Source organism: Somniosus microcephalus, chromosome 6, assembly GCF_052327205.1.
Source record: "Somniosus microcephalus isolate GS21.2 chromosome 6, FLI_Smic_1.0, whole genome shotgun sequence".
NCBI lineage: Eukaryota > Metazoa > Chordata > Chondrichthyes > Squaliformes > Somniosidae > Somniosus > Somniosus microcephalus.
This window is the reverse complement of record NC_140992.1, coordinates 5274180-5297516: the sequence shown is the minus strand read 5'-3', so window position 1 is coordinate 5297516 and position 23337 is coordinate 5274180. Positions and strand designations below refer to the sequence as shown.

The window sequence follows — 23337 nt, the reverse complement described above, 5'->3', positions numbered from 1 at the left end:
CTGTGTTCACTATGGAGAAGGACGATATAGGCATAGAAATCAGGCAGGGAGATTGTGATATACTTGAACAAATTAGTACTGAGAGGGAGGAGGTACTAGCGGCTTTAGCTGGCTTAAAATTGGATAACTCACAAGGCCCAGATGAGATGTATCCCAGGCTGCTGTGTGAGGCAAAGGAGGAGATTGCAGGTGCTCTGACACAAATCTTCAGATCCTCGCGGGCCACATGGGAGGTGCCAGAGGACTGGAGGACAGCTAATGTAGAACCATTATTCAAGAAGGGTAGTATGGATAAACCAGGGAATTACAGGCCAGTGAGCCTAACATCAGTGGTAGGGAAATTATTGGAAAAAGTTCTGAGGGACAGAATTAGTTTCCATTTGGCGAGGCAAGGATTAATCAAGGATAGTCAGCATGGCTTTGTCAGGGGGAGATCATGTCTAACCAACGTGATTGCATTTTTCGAGAGGGTGACTGGGTGCGCAAATGAGGGTAGAGCAGTTGATGTAGCCTACATGGACTCCCGTAAGGCTTTTGACAAAGTCCTGCATGGGAGATGGCTCAAGAAGGTAAGAGCCCATGGGATCCAGGGAAATTTGGCACATTGGATCCATAATTGGCTTAGTGGCAGGAGGCAGAGTGTGATGGTCGAAGGTTGTTTTTGTGACTGGAAGCCAGTTTCCAGTGGTGTACCACAGGGATCGGGGATGGGTCCTTTGCTGTTTGTAGTGTACATTAATGATTTACATATGAATATAGGAGGTATTATCAGTAAGTTCGCAAATGACACGAAAATTGGTGGAGTGGTAAACATAGAAACATAGAAGATAGGAGCAGGAGCAGGCCATTTGGCCCCTCGGCCCTGCTCCGCCATTTAATGAGATCATGCCTGATCATCCAAATTCAGTACCCTGTCCCTGCTTTCTCCCCATATCCCTTGATCCCTTTAGCCTTAAGAAATATATCTAACTCCTTCTTGAATATATTTAATGAATTGGCCTCAACTGCCTTCTGTGGTAGAGAATTCCACAGGTTCACCACTCCCTGGGTGAAGAAATTCCTCCTCATCTCTGTCCTAAATGGCTTACCACTTATCTTTAGACTGTGAACCCTGGTACTGGACTCCCCCGCCATCGGTAACATCCTTCCTGCATCTAGTATGTCTAGTCCTGTTAGAATTTTATAAGTTTCAATGAGATCCCCTCTCATTCTTCTAAACTCCAGCGAGTGTAAGCCCAATCGACCTAATCTCTCCTCGTACGTCATTCCTGCCACCGCAGGTATCAGTCTGGTGAATCTTCGCCACACTCCCTCCGTGGCAAGAACATCGTTCCTAAATAGCGAGGAGGGAAGAAGCCTTAGGCTACAGGATGATATAGACGGGTTGGTCAGATGGGCAGAACAGTGACAAATGGAATTTAACCCTGAAAAGTGTGAGGTGATGCATTTTGGGAGGACTAACAAGGCAAGGGAATAAACAATGAATGGTAGGACCCTAGGAAGGACAGAGGATCAGAGGGACCTTGGTGTGCATGTACATATATCCCTGAAGGTAGCAGTACAGGTTGATAAGGTGGTTAAAAAGTCATATGGGATCCTTGCCTTCATTAGCCGAGGCATAGAATATAAGAGCAGGGAGATCATGTTGGAGCTGTACAAAACGCTAGATAGACCACAGCTGGAACACTGTGTGCAGTTCTGGTCGCCTATAGGGAGGATGTGATTGCATTAGAGAGTGTGCAGAGGAGATTTTCCAGGATGTTACCTGGGCTGGAGTGCTTCAGTTATGAAGAGAGACTGGACAGGCTGGGGTTGTTTTCCTTAGAGCAGAGAAGCCTGAGGCGGGATCTGATTGAGGTGTACAAAATTATGAGGGGCATAGACAGGCTTTTCCCCTTAGTAGAGGGGTCAATAACCAAGGGGCATAGTTTCAAGGTAGTGGCAGGAGATTTAGAGGGGATTTGAGGAGCACCTGTTTCACCCAGAGGGTGGTGGGAACCTGGATCTCACTGCCTGAAAGGATGGTAGAGGCAGGAACCCTCACAACATTCAAGAAGCACTTAGATGAGCACTTGAAACGCCATATCATACAAGGCTATGGACCAAGTGCTGGAAAATGAGATTAGAATAGATAGGGCTTGATGGCCGTCGTGGACACGATCGACCGAAAGGCCTCTTTCTGTGCTGTGTAACTCTAGGGCCTAGAAATTAGCTATAGCCCCGCCAGCTCGCTGGTGGCCAGAATTTACCGCTGGGCGCGGAGCCACTCGCGCCCAGCCGATATTCAGTTTCAGCGCCCAAAGTCGAGGACAGCCGCTGTTCAAGGGTATGGCCGCCCCCGCTTGGGGTGCTGAAACTGAATATCGGCGCGCTAGTGGCTGCAGCGCCACCCGCAGCGGAGCGGCAGGCTGCAGTACTGCAGGCCTTCCTCCCTCTCTTAAGGGGGAGGTGCCTGCAGCAGCCGGAGCCCCAATCGCGAGTGCCGGCAAAAGAGCCCGGCACAACGGAGAAGTGCCGGGCTCCCGGAAACCAGCCGGCAAAGCCGCGGGGGGGTGGGGGGCGCTGGAGGAGGCCAGGGAAGGAGGTGCGGGCAGGCGGCCGCCGAAAAAGCGGCCGGCCGCACCTCCACCTTAAAGCGCCACACTAAGGCTGCTGTACGGACCCAGGCCTAGAAATTCAGTGGGCTTTGCGCCCAGTTACTGCCCAAATAGGGTTTCTGCGCCAGTGTAAGAGGGTGCGCTGATATTCAGCGCTGCGGTAATGGCGGCGGTAGCCGGTAGCGCTGCGCCGACACCGATGACGTCATCGGTGTGCGCAGTGCCCTGGTTCCGCACCGCTTCCGGCCCAAACCCCATATTTAGTTGCGGCCGCCTCTTCTGCAGCGGCCGCAAACAGCGCTGGCAAAACGGGGCCGTACTGCTGCGCTACTGGGGTGCTTTAAGGTGGAGGTGCGGCCGGCCGCTTTTTCGGCGGCCGCCTGCCCGCACCTCCTTCCCCGGCCTCCTCCACCACCGCCCCCCCCCCCCTCCGTGGTGCCGGGCTCATTTGCCGGCACAATCCAGCGGCGATCTCGCTGTTGCAGGCACCTCCCCCTTAAGAGAAGGAGGAGGCCTGCAGTACCGCAGGCTGCCGCTCTGCAGCAGATGGCGCTGCGGCACCTAGCGCGCTGATATTCAGTTTCAGCGCCCCAAGCGGGGGCGCCGAAACCCTTGAATAGAGGCCGCCTTCGAGTTGGGGCGCTGAAACTGAATTTCCGGCGGGCGCAAGTGGCTCCACGCGCAGCGCTAACTTTTGGGCGTTAGCCTGCTGGCGGGCCTTAACCGAATTTCTAGGCCCCGGTCTCTGAATGTTATTAGCGGCCACCACAGAAGAGGCAGCCGCTACTGAAGATGGGGGTCGGGCTGGTGTCGGGGCAGTACTGGGGCGCTGCGCACACCGATGACGTCATCAGTGGCGGCGCAGCGCTACTGGCTACCGCCGCAATTAGCGCGTCAATGAAGTTCGCCCGAAGTTTGCAGACTGGCGCAGAAGCCCTCTTTGGGCGGTAACTGGGCGCAAAGCCCACTGAATTTCTAGGCCAAGGACTCTAAAACGTCCCAAGACGCTTCACAGGAGCGTTATAATTAAAATTTGACACCAAGCCACATAAGGAGAAAGTATGGCAGGTGACCACAAGCTTGGTCAGAGAGGTAGGTTTTAAGGAGCGTCTTAAACGAGGAAAGAGAGGTAGACAGGCAGAAATGATTACAGAGGGTAATCCAGACCTTAGGGCCTTGTCACCAATGGTTGAGCAATTAAAATCAGGGATGCTCATGAGGCCAGAATTAGAGAAGGACAGATATCTCGGGCGTTGTGGGGCTGGAGGAGATCACAGAGATAGGGAGGTGCGAGACTATGGTGGGATTTGAAAAAAGGATCAGAATTTTAAAATAATTATGAATCATTGATACTTGACACTGATGTACCTACCGGAACAGATAACGCCAGCATCATTTCTGTGCGTGCACGGATGGTGCCCCCATGCTGCAACGGGGCAGTCGCTCAAACGCATCTCATTGCCGTTACATTTGTTAATATCCTTCCATATCGGACCATTTCCCTCTCCAAAGAAGGCTCCCGCTGGAGTTGATACCGCAGTCCCACAACCAAGCTGATTGCAGACCACAGCCGCATCCTGTAAATCCCAGTAAGTATCGCAGACCGTGCCCCAGGTGTCACCCAGTAGAATTTCCACTCTCCCTGAGCAGGTGTCCTCACCACCAACTAATCGCGGTCCGTTTTGTCCTTTGTGCACAAAATGAATATTATTGAACTGATTTATATTCAGTTGGAAAGTCCTTGTCTTTATAAATCTATCAAATATACACAAATAGAATTCTTTAAACAGGAATAGCTTTATATTTGGGATAGGACTGAGTGAGAAACCCTGCAATGCATCATCTGCACTTGGTCATTGTGACCTACACAAAGAGTTTCTCAATGTATCCTTGACATCGCTGTAACAATTAACACAGCACTGCAGCGCCACAGTAAGAGGGAAGGAATGACTGGGGAATGCAGCAGCTCGGCCAGTTGTTGAGAGCCAAGGTAAAAGAGGAGGCCGCATAGTGGAAGATGATACCAATACCCTGAAGAAAGAAAGGATTAAACTAGGAAGAAGTGATCAGGTGACGGAAAGCTTTGGGCTTTTATTAGCCTGAATACCTTCCAATTAAAGGGAATACTAGGCTAGGAGGAGTTCCATAGGTTATAAAGTCCTGGAAATGGCTAAAGTAAAGGGGGAAATGGTGCGACGAGTCTTCCTTTGAAACCCGGTGCAGAAGTGGCCCCAGGGAAGGAAGCTGTACGAATGGTGAATGGGGGCTGGGGGCGGGACTGGAGGAAAGGTACTTTTCTGATCCTGTTTTTGGTGAAGAAGAACAAGTCCATCAGAATCCGCGGGGTTTTAATGTAACCATTGTCAGGCACCAGATTTTCCTGGAGTCTGACCCTCGGTACCGTATTATTCGATTGACTTTCGGTGCTTTTGGATGACGTGTTTATTATAAATGGAAATATCTCTATTAATACGGTGAATAAAGGAATTTGATACGAAAAGGCTACGTGATATCTCCGCGTCATTCCAACCTCCGATGTTAACCTGGAAGCTACAGTGTGGGTCTGATTTTGAACGTCAACGATGTTTTCCATATAAATGATAGGGCTTTAGAGATAAAAAGTATCGAGTCTATTCGGGAAACTGCACAGATTTTAAGCTACCTGTGATCTGCCTTCATCACTATCTGAATCCAGATATACGAACGAATGAAGCACCTACCGGAACAAATGACACTGACATCATTTCTGTGCGTGCAGTTGTGCTGATTTCTTGGTGTAGTGGCGCAGTCCCAAAGACTAGTCTCATTACCCTGACATTCATACGTATCCTGCCATATAGGACCACTGCCCTCTCCAAAGTGAGCCCCTCCGAGTACCGATATCACGTCCCCACATTTCAGTGCTGCGCACACCACACGGGCGTCCTGTGAATCCCAGTGCGAATCACACATAGTTCCCCAGGTCTCTCCATACTGTATCTCCAATCTTCCAGTGCATCCGTCAGCTCCGCCTGCCAGTCTCGGCTGTCTGTGTCCTGTTGTTTTTAAAAAGATGGTAAACAATCTTTAAAACAATTTGTGTGAACAAACAGCTTAAAACAAGGACAAATAAACTTTTTTTAATGAAAATATCTGCCTTGTGTTCATACTCGCAGTTCCCGATTTAATATTATATTTTACATAGTTCTTCCAAATAATTTATAGTTTTTGTTATACAGTTTTCTAGGAACCACAGGGTTCAGTTGAACTCATTTTGTTCTTGGAATCGCTGAGCTGCGACCTCATTCGATCTTTCCCTTTCGTATTTTACCCTTTCGGGTTATTTCTGAAATCCCAGTGACAAGAATGAAATTTCAGACGGCCGTCCGATATCACTCTGAAACACGACCAGAATTTCATCATCTCACACCAGAAAATAAAACAGAATGTTACTGTCACCATTTGAAGCTTAAAAGTATCTGTTGGGATCAAGTGATTGTAGTCATTAAAGTGTTACTGTAACCGCTAAAAAAATTAAGCAATTTTAATCGTTAATCTGTTTCGGTAATCTGTTACGATGAAATGTTAGAATAATTAATTGTCATAGTATTTGATCCATGTGCTCATTTTTCTCTTCAGAACTGTTCTCAATCAATTCATAGGACATCAAGTGTGTAATGATTTCTTTATGATACTGAACTTCTGAAAAATAGTGAGAAAAACACCTTCGATGCTAAAACTAAGGTAAGGGCGACAACTTGTAGTAAAAAAGTTGGCATAAATACAGGTCGCATATCTCTTTTCTATCCTAACAGAATTACCATGACGCCAGTGTATTCTGTATTCTCTGGATTGGGTACCGGTACACTATCTGTATATCGGCGGCGCTGCTCTTGAAGTCACTAAACTAATTTGTTGCTATGAACGAGATGATTTGGTGCCCAAAAACATTAGACTTTATCTCTCATTACAGCATTAGGCTGTCAAACCCACAACATATCTGCCGACTGTTCTCCAAGAAACTGCATCCCAGCACCTCAACAATCAGCTTCGTGTAAAGGGGTTTCATGTCGCTTTCAGATCCTCTTTTTAAAACCATTCTTGCCCTGGACTCTCGTACTTTACAAAATGTCTAGGAGTCATGTTTGTGAATCCGAACTGTGAAAAAATATATATTGTTGTAGCAGTACACTGATTGGAATATCACAAGTAAAGTTCCAATTCCTTCAGTCGGCAGTTAGAAAAATCGCGTGATTTTAGAAATAATTATGAGTAAATTAAAATCGCTAGTACCGTCCCGCCTCCAACTCATTGGCTGACACAGCTGTGTCAATATACATTCCGTTTTTATTCCAACCAGAGATCGGCTGCCCTCTGTTCTTTATATTCCTGATCAAACGAAAACAAGTTGAGAAGGGACTTCTTATTTTGGTGACACGCATAACGAAATGGATAATTTATAAATCATTATATTAACCGTGCTTAGATTCTTCCTGTAAAGCTGTCAACATTCAAAGTGAGTTCAACAGCTTTCAGTATTTTAAAATGGCACGTTCTTGCCCAATTTGTGTGGTTCACTGCTCTGGAATGGAGTGACGTCACCTTTCGTTATTTTCTAAGGTATTACAGGCAGAATAAGTACCTGAACAAACGACACCAGCTGTTTCCTCGTCCCTAGAACAGTTATTATGAGCCAAATTTTTCATCTGACATTTCCAAGGGTCGTCCTCGGTGCCTTTACATTGAACTTCAACGTTCAACACAGGCCAGTGTTCACCCCCAAACTGGGAATTCCCTGATGCAGATACGGCGTCGCCACAGCCCAGGTATTTACACAAAACGCGAGCCTCGTTCATATCCCACATTCGACCGCAAATAATCCGCCACTGTCCAAAGTTACTGGCCTCAACTCTTCCTGCACAAGGACTTCCTCCACCCACCAGCGACAGCATTTGCGTGGCTGTTGTGAAAGAAATGCATTTTTAGATTATTCACCTTAAATATATTACACCGATTTAAACTGGAGACAAATAGCGTCTCGTTCAAAGTCATCTACACAACGCATCTTAAGTCTATCCTGCTGTAAATTGCACCAAATTTAAAAATATTACATTTGCAGCACAAGCAGTTAGCTCTACACATATAGCATAAACTGCACAGATAGTGATCAATATAAACATAGCACATAGAGCGCAGGCAATTAGTACCGGAAGTTGGCACTATAAATACAGCACAGATGCAGCACAGGCAGAGAGAAATACATTTTGCAAGTATGAATAGGAAAATTATGAGATTTCAAATGGAGTGGAAGAGCATTGGCGCAGCCCAGGTAGACAAGGCGAAAATAAGGCAGACCAAATCCTTGCTTTGTAACGAGAATAGAATATGAAACCAACAGCGTTGCGCCCCAGTTGGAGTGTCGTCTATGTGCACTATGATTGTCCTTTCTCAAGTCCACACTCTACATTCAGTCAGGCATACAAGCATCGATTTTCTGTCTCGCATTTTTTTAACGCTGGCAATCTGGAAAGCACGATTAGACTAAATGGCCGATGTGCACCAAAGCTCGATTGGCGGGCCGAATAAACTGCCATATTCTATGATTGTAGAATAGAGGCTCTACCTCAGCTGCAACGGCAGTAAATTCCACAACTGAAGCACAAGGTTCTTACTGAAGTAGTATTGAACTTTTGCATTCTCCAGAAATCCATGTTACATACCTTGTCTGTTGAAGGGACAATTCTGATGGGTATTTAATAACGTTATGTGCCCACTGGATCTGGCGCATCATCTATTTATGTATTAATTTACAGAGCTTAAGTAGGTGGAGCCTGTTCCATTCACCAATCTTTCTTCCTGTTGTTATATTTTTGCCAACATTTCCCATTTGCAATTCATATGTCCATATCTCTAACAAAATGTACTTTATCTCCTATCATCTGTCAGAACATTTCCAAGGCATCATCGGCAGCAATTCCAGAACCCACGATCTACATTACCTAGAAGGACAAGGGCAGCACGTACAGCGTCAGAACCAATTTCCCTTCCAAACTAGACTGCATCCGACTTGGACATATATCGGCGTACCTTCAGTATGGTCGGGTCAAGATTCTTTAACTGCCCACGTAACAGCATTGTGAGAGTACATTCAAAACATGAACTGCAGCTGTTCAAGAAGAAGGTCCATCACTGTTTTCATAAGGGGTACTGGGGATGGGCAATAAATGCCGACTTTGCCAGTGACGCACATATTCCGAGCATGAATTAAAAATATCACAGTTTCTGGCTAGTAGGTGGTGCTATATTGGCCCGTGCTTTCCGATGCCTACAGGGGTGTAAGAGGTGTGCACACACCCGTAGGGACATCGGAAATGCCGCTTTCAGGAATGCGAAGTGCATGCGCTGAAAACCGGCATCTCAGATCTGTCAGGAATCTTCTTGACAGATCGGACGTCTGCCCCGCAGAAGGGCCTCTGCGGGTGGAGAGTTACGCTTTCTGCAGAACCTCTGCCCACTGAAATCACTTAAAAATCTTACACCTGGTAAAAGAGTTAAAATTGTTTTTACAAAATCACTAATTTATAATTTAAAAATACCTTAAACAAAGGTAAGTTTAGCCCCATAAAAAAATTAATTATATTTTTCAAAAAATTAAATTTTTGTTTAAAATATTTTATTTAATATAATTTTATTTCATTTTAAAAACGTGACAGTTATTTTAAAAATATTAATGTTTTAGTGTCTTTTTTCAGTGATCACCATTCACACTTTTGAGAGGTCTATCTGTCAAAAGTATGAAGGGGGATTCCCTTCTTTCATTGGCTTGCCTGGCCCACGTGATCCCAGGGACGCTTGCGAAATGCATGCACCCCACGATACATGGGCGCTCCGCATTTCGTCGTGGACAGGCCCAGGAGTGGAAGAGTCCGGACCTCGGAAACCTTCAGGTAAAAGCGTAGATTTTTTCCACGCAGGAAGCCTCCGATCGGAAATTACGGGCCAATAATTTGGCCCAGAACTTCGGGTCTCCATAGGTGAGTAGGCACGGGGTATTCACCCGTAGACCCAATGGAAGTGCCGGTTTCCTGCATGCACTGCGCATGCGCAGGAAACCCGCACTTCCGTTCCTCTGAACCAAGAGGTTCAGAGGTCGAACGCATGTGCGGGGGAGTCTGCACGTGCGCATGGAACTTCTTTTTTTTAAAGGTTTTTCCGTGAGGGTAAGTCTGCAGAATTTAGAAATGTAAAAAGCAGGCGTAAGGCCTGCTTTGTACAAGGTAAGTGGTGAATTAATTATAATTAAAACATTTTTTCCACAGGTTTGTTATTTTTAAACACTTTAAAGCAAGGTAAATTTATTTTTAGCCCCGCTAGAATATAAAAATTATTGTTTTCAAAAATTTACATTATTGTTTAAGATAGTTATTTCATGTAGTTGATAGTTCATTTTAAAAAGTTGATGTTTTTAAAAAATGTATTTGAAGGTTTAGTGCTATTTTGGGGCCGTAGTATTAATAAGTCTTGACAGTACTTCCTGTCAGACTTATGAATGGAGCATTCCCTGCTCCGATTGGCTGCCCATTGCCCACGTGATCCCAGGGAACGCATCGAACTAACTGCGCCCCTGGGATACGCAAGCACTGCGCGCCGGCAGCTGGACGAGGCCCCGGATCGGAATTCCACGGGCGTGCACCCGCGGGAAGCCACCGACCCGAATTTCTCGGCCATTATCCTTTCCCCACTAATCATTGAACGTGTTTTCTAAAACAAAAAAATGGTTTGCCATTTTTTGTCTCTTTACATGACAGTTGTAATGATCAAATAAGGCATTGACACAAATATATATATTTCAGAATGAGCACGATTAATTGTGTCAACGGGATTGTCCATTATGTTTTTTAATTCTTTCAATAAAGTCTTTAGGGCTCAGCAATTGCCAACAGCCTGGGCTTTGAGTGGATTTGTGATGGTCGTAGTTGATACAAATTGTGCAAACTGAGCATGTGCAGTGTTAATAATTATATGTTTATCTTCTAGTTGTTTGTGCTTAGTTATTTTCAAAATTATTTGAAGAACAGCTAGAAGGCAATTGTAATAAGCTTTATTGTGGTTCATTTTACATTTAAAAATAGCAGAGAGGGCTCATGTGAGAGAGAGAGAGAGAGGGGTAGACAAAATCAGAAAAAGGAGACAGTTATGATTAAATACCTAATGTTTGTTTCAGAAACCTCAGAAAGTGTATTTAGTTGGTGAAAATGAATGCCAGACTTCCGATTTCCACCATGCACAGTATTTTGCTTTTGTTTCAGTGTTTAATTCACTGCCACTTCCCTTCCAGGAATGGCCACCTTGAGGAATTTCTGCTCTGCTCTCCGATGGGATTTCAGTTTGTCTCTTTTACCCTGTTCATTTTCATTGCTTTTGCTTTCCCTTCTCATGTTTGAAAAAACACTTCTTCTACAACAATCTATCGATTCTTTACTTTTCCCATTCCCATATCCCTTTGCTTGCACCAGCATCCCTCTTGTCATTCAATCTCTCCTGTCTTCGAACCTCTCACAGACTTTCCCTTTTGTTCTTTCCTCCCCTCCCCCTTTTCCTGCCTCTGCACTTGCTTAAAACCTGTTGTGTCTCTAACTTGTTCCAGTTTTGACGAACGGTCATCGACCTGAAACGTTGACTCTGTTTCTCTCTCCACAGATGCTGCCTGACCTGCTAAATGTTCCAGCCCTTTCTGTTTTTTTTTTATTTCAGATTTCCAGCAGCCACTGTATTTAGCTTTTGCAGACTTCTTTATTTAAAGCATAGAAGCAAGACATTGCCTCACCCTTTGCACAGGGATGTTAGGTAGTCACAGACAGAGGTCTAATTAAATAAATGGAATGAAAATCCAGAAGGCACTGTTTTTGTTCTGCAATCCTCCATACCAAATTGTTCTCTGTGGTACAGCCAGATTTAACTTAATGCCTAGGCAGTAAAGACAAAATTTACGACAAAGTGTCTTTTCTCACTCTTATTTAAACTACGCTTTTTTTTCAAAAATGGATAATTTTAAAGCAAAAAGAAGGTGTGCAATTATCACAAATGTTATTTTCAAAGTATAAAGTGTAGACATTCTAATTAGTAACATTCTGTGTGTGTGTTTGCGTTGGTGAAAGAGAGTGTAACTATCAACTTCTCTGCGGGAGTAATGGGTGTGGAATTGAATTGGCTACAAATTAGACACTCTGCTCAACTTTCCTTTCCATTTACTGCAATGAGTTGAATTTCAAAATGAAACAGAATAACTCTAATTAACTTCAATGGAAAGGAAAATCAGGCGGCGTGTATCAGGGGTAGCTCATCCACTGTCAGACATTTTCAACCCCGGCTTAAGTTAAAAATTCCACCCAAAGAGAAGGAAAGACGGACAAAACAGGCAGAGCACGTGTTCCTTTTCATTCCAATTTCAGTTTCTATGAGTTGAATTTCGAAAACAGACCTAAAACTTCTAATTATAATTGTATTACCAGTGATGTATTGCTAACACTTGGAAAATGTTAATTGTCAAACTCATGGAGGACAACAGGGAAAGGGAAGAAACAAAGACATATAAAAAAGACATAGAAAGGCCCTCATTTTAACTTGATTTTGCTCATATTAAAATAAAAGTGTTGAATATTGAAAGCAAATAGATCAACTCTAAATATCAGTTGTGTTTTATTGATATTATTTAGAATATTTGCGTTTCTCTGAAATATATCAGCCGAGAAAGAGAAAGAGAGAGATACAGCGACACACATCCAGGAACAAAATCACAAAACAAAATCTAACGTTAAAGCAATCCGATAGAAAGTAAAAAAAAACTATTGCCAGACCTGGAATGCCCAAACAATGTGCCGTCAGATGCAAAATTGGCGGGTAACTCGCTTTCACCCATTTTTGGCAACTGATAAACAGTTAAAATTACCGCTCAGTCTGCATTTTCCTGTAAGACCTCCGCTGGGAGTCTACCCGTGACTGCAGGACTGAGATTGAGAACTCAGTGTGCGACAGACATGGTGAATGCAGAGCATCTTGTTGGATAATTTTCATGCAAACGATTAAAACAATTGAAAAACATATTCATCAGTAATTAGCAACAACACAGATACCTTTACAGAAGACGCTTACAATCGTGCCAGTTTCGCAGCTCTGCTGGCCCGAAACATTGAAGGGACACTCCCACAGAGAAGGCTCAGTTCCCTTGCACTGAACCTTATCCAGTAAAACAGTTTCCGTTTCTCGTGAGATGGGATTGGTTACTGATGTGTGAAAATATTGGCAGCCAATCTGCCTGCAGACGACTTCTCCATTAGCTGAGTTCCACAGGCTGCTACAGACTGAGCCCCACTGGCCTTGGTAATAAACGCTCAGTTCCCCGAGACATGGCGCCTCCGGGCCCACCAATCTCACGTCTCTAAGCTCTGTTAAAATTTAAGAGAAACGCTAATTATGTAAGTACTACCAAACTGAACTGAAAGAATCATCTTATAATCATTACAAGCCACTTTAAAACATGACACTAAAATTACAATGATTAATCAGAATATTAAAGTTAGTTTGTGCACTAACGTTTCACTTTGTTCTACATTTTGCTCTTTTATGATTTTAGCATAACGCCTCTAACATCTCCAACAGATCCCTCTGTGATTTTGTGTCACAGGCGGAATTACATAAATATAAATATTTAGCCTCTGCCACTTACCCATTCTCTGTTGGCGTATAACTCTGATTTTGTAACCATTTCCTTTATTAATCTTTGGAACGTATCATGGCCAACTGCGATGGCAGGAGATGGACAATACATGTGGCATTGCCCGTGCCGCCCGCAGCCCGTGCAAAACAAATCTGAAGCCATCTACACTGAATGGCCCATTTCCCATTTCTACACGACCGAATTACAACACATTTGGAGCCACAGTACTGAGGATAAATGAGCACCGATCTGCAACGCCAGGTCTATTTCGCTGGTCACGTGGGGCGAGAAATTCGACTTGAGCAGTGCCCAAAGCGGGCGGATTTGAATCTGCCACCAGTTATACATCGTGTTCCAGTGGACTGCGCCTACATGCATTAATTCCCAATTCAATCTAGCGCTGTGTGATATGCATGTTCTGGAGCCTGAAACGAACATGAGTGTGCAGAGTGCATAATAAATCACATGATACACTGGGACAAACGTTTCCTTTGTTTCAACGCGTTTAAGGTCCAGTGCAGGTTGTTCTAATTAAAAGTGGTCACTGAGAGTGGTAAAGGTTCCGTTTCACTGGCAACCATTTTGAAAGGATAAGAAGGAAACTGTGAAAATCGTTGTTTTGAGAGTTTGGTGTCATTACGCAATTTAAATTTATAACGGATCCTGGCCAACTCCTGATATCATTATGTTGCTCTGATATAACGGTAGTGTTTGGAGTAACTTTCTCTCAGCAGAATCGGCCCCCTTTTGGGACACCAGAATAAATGGTTTATTAGCAAGATCTAAGTTTACACAGGGTTCATTGCAAGATGCCAGAGAGCTCACCAGTGCATTCGCAGGCCATAATTTCCACGGGGGTTGTGCGAGACTTTTGGGACTTGTGCGAGGTCCGGCTGCCGCACTGCAGGGCAGACACAGCTCAGTCACTGCCAGTGAAGTTGCACATCACCCTAATTTTTCGCCACTGTACCTTTATGCGTGATGAGGACAATAGTTGTATCTGTCACTGCATTGCTGCATAAAACAACTTATTGATACCTTGCTTCGTAGAGTCAACAATTACCTCAAGTTCCCCCTGGAACTCAGAGAGCAACAACAAAGAGTCCTCTGGGTCTGTGAATGGCAGAATTTCCAAGCGCTCAGGGGATGATAGATGTTGTGCATCTTGCTCTTCGTGCACCAACCCAAATGACTTCCTGCTGCATAACCCTTTAATGCTTCTATGCTATTATTATGCAGTTTCTGTGTGACCATCTTTACACATCATACAGGTTACTCGTCAATCTTCGAGGCTGCACTCACAATGCATTTAGTTTACTCTAGTCTTCCATCTCAGCACATTTTGATGATCCATAGTCAACGGCTGGCTTTGGGCGGTGAAGGATATCTGGCGCTCCTTTGGCTCATGATATTTCTATAATATTGTTACACAGAAGCTGAGTTTTGATATGAGGCTCAGATCGCCACAAGAACCAACTAATGATTGACATCTTGACGGACCCCTTCTAGTCCTTGGGCACTTACTACGCTGCAGTACAAACCTGCGAAAGTATTAAGGATCATGGTGGAAACGATAGATCGCCATAGAGAGGGGCATTCAGCTTGAGTAACTGCATTAGGAGCCCCGTGAAAAGGAGTGGGAGGATTGCTGTCGGGAGGCTGGAGAAGCACTCTGCCAGGTAAACACGGTTTTAACTATTGTTAAAAGAAAAATGTACATATTCAAATAAAACAAATGTAATGCAGTTGACGAGCATGCTTTCAGCAAAAATAAATTACCGGAGCTGGTAACTGAGAGCAGACCTGCGGCCAAATCTGCTGTCCTCCAGTCTCAGAGCAGAATCTCAATAAATCAACATTGTAATTGTTCAGAAAACGAGATATATGTTGTGTTTCTTCAGAGCAAGGTTTGGTAATTCAATACAAAGGGTTAGTTTCTTATATTTTTGGATAATTTGCGATATATTTATCTTCCAAGGAAGAAAACGTTTACCTCTGTCATTCACTGCTTGAACTGCAGCACTTTGACTGGGAGGTTGCACCGATGATCGAATTGCTGAGACTGAAATACAAAATGGAGGTGATACAAATTCTGAAAATTTACAGAGACTGGTTAGTGGTATCAAATAATTGAACCCGAACACACCAATAGCCGACCCGCCGCGCAATGTGATATCCTTATTACATTTCCATATTGTTCTGTTATTGCCTGCATTCGCGTCATTTCTCTATATAGGCCTGGAAATTCCGCAGCGGATTTCGTAATCTCCCGCGAGAATGTCGGCGGAACCCAAGAGAAAGAGTACAAACGACTGAAAATGGTCGTTAACGTGTATCCTTTGGTGGCTTCGCCAGTCAGCGGAATTGCAGCCTGTGAGAACTGGGAGCCCACAGAATTTCAGGCCATAGTACATAAGTGCGTCCCCAGAAAATTCCCTACGGAGCCCCATTCACTGCATCAGACCCAGTCGGAGAAACAGCCATCCTGTTAGTCTCAATAACCGTCCCTGAGAATGTATTCAGAGATTCTACTGCGTGAATTCATTTTCTCCGACTTCCCGTCTTACTAATTTTGAATCTTGTGGCCCTGGTTTGCCAAATTGACCCTAATGAATAACTTACTAGGAGTCGCTTTGATGTAAAAATGCAATTAAATCAACTAAAAGTCCAAGGAAAGTTTCCAAAGAAAATAAGGCCAAATTCCTCGAGGGGGTAGATCTTGGCTTTGTGCGTTATGTTAAACGGGTGAGAGCGAGTCAGCCGCCCGTGTTACATCTCTCCCCAATTTTTGTTTCTACTGACGTCAAAATTAACATCATAATCCATGTTAGATTGCAGACATCCAGCATTTTTCTTGTCCCTTTTATACCCTCTAAAAAGGCAATATTATCATCCCCGTCATTACATCAGTACTCCAGATGGGATTTGACCAGAGCCTTTGACTGTTAGGAATAAATCCATTTGAGTATGCGCTCTGTGGGATGACATTCAATTTCCGCGCCCGACTTTCTCTTTCATTGAAGGCGGTTAGCGGTCATTTTCACTGTTATGGTCGGGCGAGAAACGAGTTACCGCGAATCGGCAGCCTGGTATAATCTCTTGTGATTTTCTCATCCATTTAAATCAACGGAAAGGAACATCTGGAGAGTTCCGAACCGGTTGCACTGTTCCCTATCACTTCTATTTCGTCCAGCGATAAAAGTCAAATGTATCCAAATAACCGATCCACTAACGCCCGTTTTGCGCCTCGCTGTGTAGTTTATGTCTCCATTTCACAGAGTGCCTCGTTTATCTCTCCTTTACCAGTCATATTTTGTTGTTTATCTTTCACCCGCCCGCCCCCCCCCCCCCTCATTGTACCGAGTTTATCTCTTTCTCCTTTCTCTCTGACTGTTTCGATGTCACTTGTTTCTTTCCTACCCGTTCTGTTCTCCACACAGCCCGTCAGTCTCACTGGCCTCACCTCTCTGTATGAGTGGGGTCACTTTCATTACCTCAGCCGGCTCGGAAAGGTCCAGTACTGTGTGGCTGTGTGTAATGGAGGGCGGTATCCCTGTTTGTCACGGAGGTCGATGTGTCCATCACGGAAATGTTTGTAACATTGTGTATCGGCTGACTATAGTTACTGTACTTTAATAACAGAATTTAAAATATATTTCTTATTACACTGGAATCGGACTGATTAAAGAAGTCTCCAAAATGATCAGACACTTTGCATTTGATTCTGGGCTCTGTATTTACATAAGGGACACGAAGTTTTTATTTCTGATCCCGTTATTGGTTGTGTTACGAATTGGGGAAGAATTTCAAACATCCCCTTACGTCACATTCACGTCTCCTATTACCACGCAGACGGAACAGTCTCCGTCTCTTCCTTATTGTGATTGTTTAGAAACGTGGATAATTTGGTTTCTTGCAATGATTCCAAGTTTAGCATTTTAACAGATAATCACAAAATAATATAATAGTGACGCACAAAGTGAGGCCATTCGCCCATTCGTTCTTTTCCCGCTCTTTTCCCATATCCCTGCAGTATTTTCTCCTTCAAGCATTTATCCAATTCCCTTTTGGAAGCTACTTTTCAATCTATATCCACCACCATATCGGGCACTGCATTACAAATCCTAATCAAAGAATTAGGAAGAAAATATCTAATATCTGGGATTTTTTCATATTCTTCCATCAACATCAACAACAATTTGCGTTTAGATAGAGCCTTTAACGTAATAAAACGTCAAAAGGCGCTTCACATGAGCATTGCGAGCCACAAAATCTGACACGGAATCACATAACGAAAAAGTAGGGCAGATGAACAAAAGCTTGGTCAAAGAGCTAAGTTTTATGGAGAGTCTTAAAAGAGGAACGAGAGGTAGAGAGGTAGAGAGGTTTAGGCGGGGAATTCCAGAGTTTAGGCACAGGCAACAGAAGGCACGGCCACCAATGGTTGAGCGATTTTAATCAGGGATGCTCAAGAGGCCAGATTTAGAGGAGCGCAGAGATCTCGGGGGCTGGGGTGTGGTTGTGGGGCTGAAGGAGGTTACAGAGATAGGGACGGCGAGGCCATGGAGGGATTTGAAAACAAGGACGAATCAAACTGAATCAAACTGAAAATTTGCATTGAAAAGGCCCAAGTTCAGAATTTATTTCTGTTTAGTTCAGAACATGAATGATCTGTAACAGTTAACTATTCACCGAACCCTCCAACTGCCAGTTTCCCTCTGGTCCGTTTTTAATTATCATCAACAACTTGTCTAATGTTACTTTTTGGGCGCGATTTATACAACTCAAGTAGAATTGTATACAGCACGAACTTTAATAAATAATACTTGTTTTATTTTTTCCGCCGCTCTTCTTGGATCTGTGAGTGAAGCTTATCTCAGTGCCGCTGTGAACTGGCCTGGAACCTTAATTCGGAGCTCGTTGATTAAACAGTCTTTAACCGCGTGCTTTACTTGGAGCCGGCTTTTAAACAGCATTTAACGGAGTCCTTACTACGGAACTGGTTGAGAAACGGCCTTTAAACGAGTCCGTAATATCGAGGCAAGTGCGAACCAGCCTTTAACGGAACCCTTATTTATATCTGACGCCTAGCGGCTGGTCTATTTTTTTCTATCGTGTGTAAACCTGTCTCGCAAATCAATCCATGAACACACAGAACGAAACCGTGCAAGCCTGACGCACCTGCAGCCGGGAAACACTGCTTTCGATGCTGTTGAGTTGCCCAGTGTTTGAGCTGCTTGGTGTGAGCCGCGGTAGAAGGGGCTGCTGCTTCCTTAAGTTAGGTAGGCTACCTTTAAGCTGAGGAATATTTTAAACTTGCCACCAATGCTTAATTCGGCGTTGCGGAACCTCTGCCAGTTCTGGTAATAAATATGGGACGGTTCTGTAACGGGTGGCTTTTGGCAACAACAATAACTTGCATTTAGCGGAGTAAAATGGCCGAAATCGTTTCACATGAGCGTAATCAGAAAGAAATTGGCACGGAGCTACATAAGGAGAAATATTGTCAAAAACCATCAAAAGCTTGGTCATATAGTTACGTTTTTAGGAGTTTCTTTAAGGAGCAGAGGGAAGTGGGGAGGTTTAGGTATTAGCCCCCAGGCAAGCTGAAACATCTATTCCATTGGGGATAACAGTTAACTTGGGTCGGGTCGCCAAAGCAGGCGGCAGCGGATTAGGCGCTCATTTGCAGCCTGCATGCTTTCTATATCCATTTGACTGATCGGCTACCGCCCCTCGCCCACCCGCCGTTGTCTTGGCCCACCGAAATTGAATTTTACCAGGACTGAGTTTGGATTATTCACGTTGTGAGCAAAAGGCTGCCTGACAAATTTAAACAAGTTAGGCCGCTGGTGTTGAAAAAGAGTGAAATTGTTCTTGGGCTATAGCCCAAAGCCGGCAGAACGCATCTGCAGCCCAGTTTACACTCTGTCCGATGATCCTTTCGATTGAGAGAGTTGTATAATGGGCCACTGATAACCCCGGTAACCCTATTTCAAAAATTAACATACTCCCGTTTTGCTGCCCTGGAATAAAACTGCTTTTGCAGTGGATCGGCCCTCATCAAACGCGTCCGACTTTCATTTCCATCACCTTCAGCAAAACCCGGGCAGCAAATCGAACAGCAGAAGAAAAATGTTACAAATGGCCAAAATGTAACAGCAGTAGCAGGTCAGAATATGACATCAATTAAATATCAGTAAATCAGGCACGTGTGACTGGAGAATCCTGCTGGGTTTGGTCTTTTTCCTACATTTCCTTTCACAGAAAATGAGCTGACTCCCGCCCCCCACCCCATATCGGAACGAACCGCAGAACTGGTCAATTTAAATCTGGCACAAACTGGGCGAGGAGGCTCTATGGATGGCACGGTATATAATATCGTGGAGTTACTTATTGGATGTTGAAGCGCCTTCCGCTAGGTTAATGTAAAACATTGCTGAAATTGTGCTTGCGGGAGCTGCTGCACAAGGCGCGAGATATTGCTTCAATGGGATCAACATGTTTCAGAGACATTAGGGGCAGCGTTGAGATCCTGGGATATTAATCTTTGGCAACTGTCAAGTTCTGTAGGCCAGCAGTCAGCATTAAACCCTCGCCCCAGAATGATAGTCAGGGACAAACACATGGCAGAAACTCGCAGCAGCTGGAACTATAAATTATACTCAAAGGAAAGGGTCAAATTATTGATTCAAGTTGCTGAAGTTATCTCCCTGTTTATAACATCTGTACAACTAAGTTACATCATGAGAAGAGCAAGGATCAAGAACTAAATCTTTATTCCCGAGTCTTTAATTTTCCACTAGGTTCTAATTTACAATAATTTCAAGTTTCCTGTCTGTTGACGTCAAATTACTTTAGAATCGAATTAAATTATATTTCTAAATGTGGATTTTCTTCACTGGCAAGATATTGAAACTAAAAATCTGCTGAACTCTTCCCAAAGAAATAATTTCACCGATATTTATCTCTGTTACTTGCAGTGACTTAAATATTCAAATCAACATCCAAGTATAACATCAATAAACCACACTCGCAAATATACTGAACTACATTCGTTTAAGTTGTAGTTTTGAGTACAAATTCATTCTACGTATCACAGAATATCAGCCGGCATCAAAATTCTATAGTTTAGCATCAGTTTAGTTCAGTACATTATTACTAAACATATCATATTATATAATTAATAAATGTAATTAGTTAGCTGTCCATTTGCTCAGTCAGCAGAATATCGGCACGCGGCAATTTCACCCTGATTGGATTCTGTGTTTGAATAAGACACGGACTGTAATACATTTCAACCAGATATCGAATTCCATCTCAACTGAAGAATGTCTGGAAACCTTTTCACTAATCACGGCACCAAATAAGAAACGAGCAAAGATTCCCACTGCTAGAAATTTTTATTGGTAGATTGGGATTGACGTTCCCTCTCTTCCTGGACAGTGCGGAGTTGAGAATTTGCAGTGAGATCACCATTAACATCAGGAAGACTCACAAAAGGATGAAAAATATAACAAAAGGAAAATTATTCAATAAATACCGTAGGTTTCTGTGTGATTGATTGTAATATACAGAAACACTCCGAGATAAGCACCGTTTCCAGAATGTATATTTCGGCAATGTGTACATTTCAGCAAAAGCGGAATTGAGATATACTTACAGTTTGAAACTTGCAGAACCAGCACGAGTATCCCCAACCCCTGCATTTCACGGTGAGTGTATTACAGAGACATGAAGGAGAAGCTGATCGATGGATCTGTGGAGAACCTATACTTCAGCCCGCTGAGAAATGCATCTGGCTCACATCAGACCGCGGCTCTGTCCATTCACCGGAAGCAGGCTCTTAAATCCAGGCCGGCCAATCAGTTCTGAAGTTTTCGCGGCAAACAGAGGTCTGGAATCAATACACCAATAACAGGTATTATTAACAATTTAGGGAAAGCGTCAGTAATGCGGTCAGGGGAGGGGCTATAGAACCTGAGATTGCCCCACAGGTTTCAGATCAGGGCTAAACATAGAAACGAATTGGGATTTGGATCCAACAACGGCCAATTTTATTAACGGCTACTACAATGTTGTTCTCTTTATACAGATAGATAAAGAACAGAAATACCCCAAGTATACAGAACATCACGAATGATTAAATCAGTCGCTGCCACTCAGTGGCTTCTCTCTGTGCACAGCTGGTGGGGAAGTGGAACGTCACACGGGAGGATCCATCATCAGCCGTACTGTCCTGGTAGGTACAACACTTTGTGAGGTCGATCTATCGATAGTTATATAGCTAGATAGCTAGATAGCTAGTTAGCTAGTTAGATATATATAAAGATAGATAGATAGATAGATAGAGAGATCGATAGATAGATAGGTAGACAGATCGATCGATAGATAGTAGATAGATAGATAGATAGATAGATAGATAGATAGATAGATAGATAGATAGATAGATAGATAGATAGATAGATAGATAGATAGATGTAATGATAGATACAAAAGGCAAACATACAAAAATGGCAAAAAAAAGAGTTGGCATATGAGGGAGAGTGTAATGGAGAGAGGTAGTGTTAGGGAGATTAATACAAGCAGGTAGAAATAATTAATTTACACTTATAGAATGCCGTTCGGATCCTCAGATCTGTCTGTTTTGCATCTGTCTCTCACCCGGTTTAGTTGTTTGCCTCTGTTTCTGTCCCAGTGTCTGTCTGTATTTCTCTTTCTGCAATTGGCACGGTTTCTTTGCCTCTCCATTGCAGAACGTATGTTGCTGGACAAGAAATTCAGATACTTGGATTAATCATCTTGAGAACTTGAGTTCAAATGCCACCATGGCAGACTCAGAATTTGTGTTCATTGTATATGTTGCTCTAGTCCCATACTAAACCATCGTTTTAATGTAGAGCTGGTAGCAGTATTTCTGCACCTCTTAGCTCCACATACATGCATTTTTTTTTGTAATCTGCTTCTTAATTGCGCCCTATATCGGGCTGTGTGAGGCTGCCGCAAGGCTGCAGGTACACCTGGTTTGACTGTAAGCAGTCAGACCGGCTTACATAATTTAGTAAAGGGGCCTCAACCAGGCGTTAAGCCCCTTATTTGCATATGCAAAGGCCTAACTTCTGTTTCAGGTGCGGGCCCTGGACACATTTCTTGATGCTCTACCAATCTGGTGGGTGCCCAATGTCTAGCTCAGAACGTACATCGCACAAGGCACGTCATATTGGATAGTGTGGCACTTCTTTATAATGGTTTTCTCTCTCTGCTTTCTGTTCCTTAGCCAAGCATATATCCATGCTGCCAGTGTCCCTTAAATACAGTGGGCTTTAATTTTGCTAACAAGTTCATTATGTGGTACTTTGTCAAACGCCTTTTGAATGTTCAAATACACAACCTCAACCGCACTACCCTCATCAACCCTCTCCGTTACTTCATCAAAGAAATCGATCAAGATAGTCAAACACAATTAGCCTTCAAAAATCCGTGCTGACTTTCACTTATTAGCTGAAACCTTTCCAAATATCTAATGTAATACCGATATTTAAGAAGGGGGATAGAATATGTTCAGGGATTTATAGACCAGTCAGCATAACATGGGTGGTAGGAAAAATAATGGAACCCCTACTAAAGGAGAAAATAGAAGAACACCTAGAAACCAAAAATATAATAATGAAAAGTCAACATGGATTTCAAAAGGGAAAGTCTTGCTTGACCAACCTTATTGAATTTTTTGAAGAGGTAACAGAAAGAGTAGGCAACGGTAATGCAGTAGATGTAATTTACCTCGGTGTTCAAAAGGCCTTCGATAAGGTATACCACAACAGACTGCTGATCAATGTCAGAGAATGCGGATTATGGGGCCAAGTGGCCGAATGGAATGCTGGTTGGTTCCAGGGGAGAAAGCAGAGAGTAGGAATAAAGGGTAGCTATTCACAGTGGCAGAAGGTGGGTAGTGGTCTTCCACGAGGATCAGTGCTGGGACCACTGCTGATCACAATTTACATTAGCGACTTAGACTTAGGAATCAAAAACACAATTCCTAATTTG

At 43.6% G+C, this 23337-nt stretch overlaps 1 protein-coding gene across 1 annotated transcript in view; it reads right to left on the bottom strand.

Annotated features, from left to right (window-relative positions):
* The window catches only part of LOC147115388 (scavenger receptor cysteine-rich domain-containing protein DMBT1-like), a 37292-nt gene extending 16290 nt beyond the window's left edge, over positions 1-21002 (bottom strand). The window contains exons 1-6 of the mRNA XM_085989655.1: positions 20957-21002; positions 15287-15355; positions 12710-13021; positions 7219-7536; positions 5318-5632; positions 3970-4284 (exon numbers count right to left, since the gene is read on the bottom strand). Of these exons, the coding sequence (XP_085845781.1) occupies positions 3970-4284; positions 5318-5632; positions 7219-7536; positions 12710-13021; positions 15287-15355; positions 20957-21002 (1375 nt within the window). The remainder of the gene's footprint in view (positions 1-3969; positions 4285-5317; positions 5633-7218; positions 7537-12709; positions 13022-15286; positions 15356-20956) is intronic.
* Between the last annotated feature and the right edge of the window lie 2335 nt (positions 21003-23337).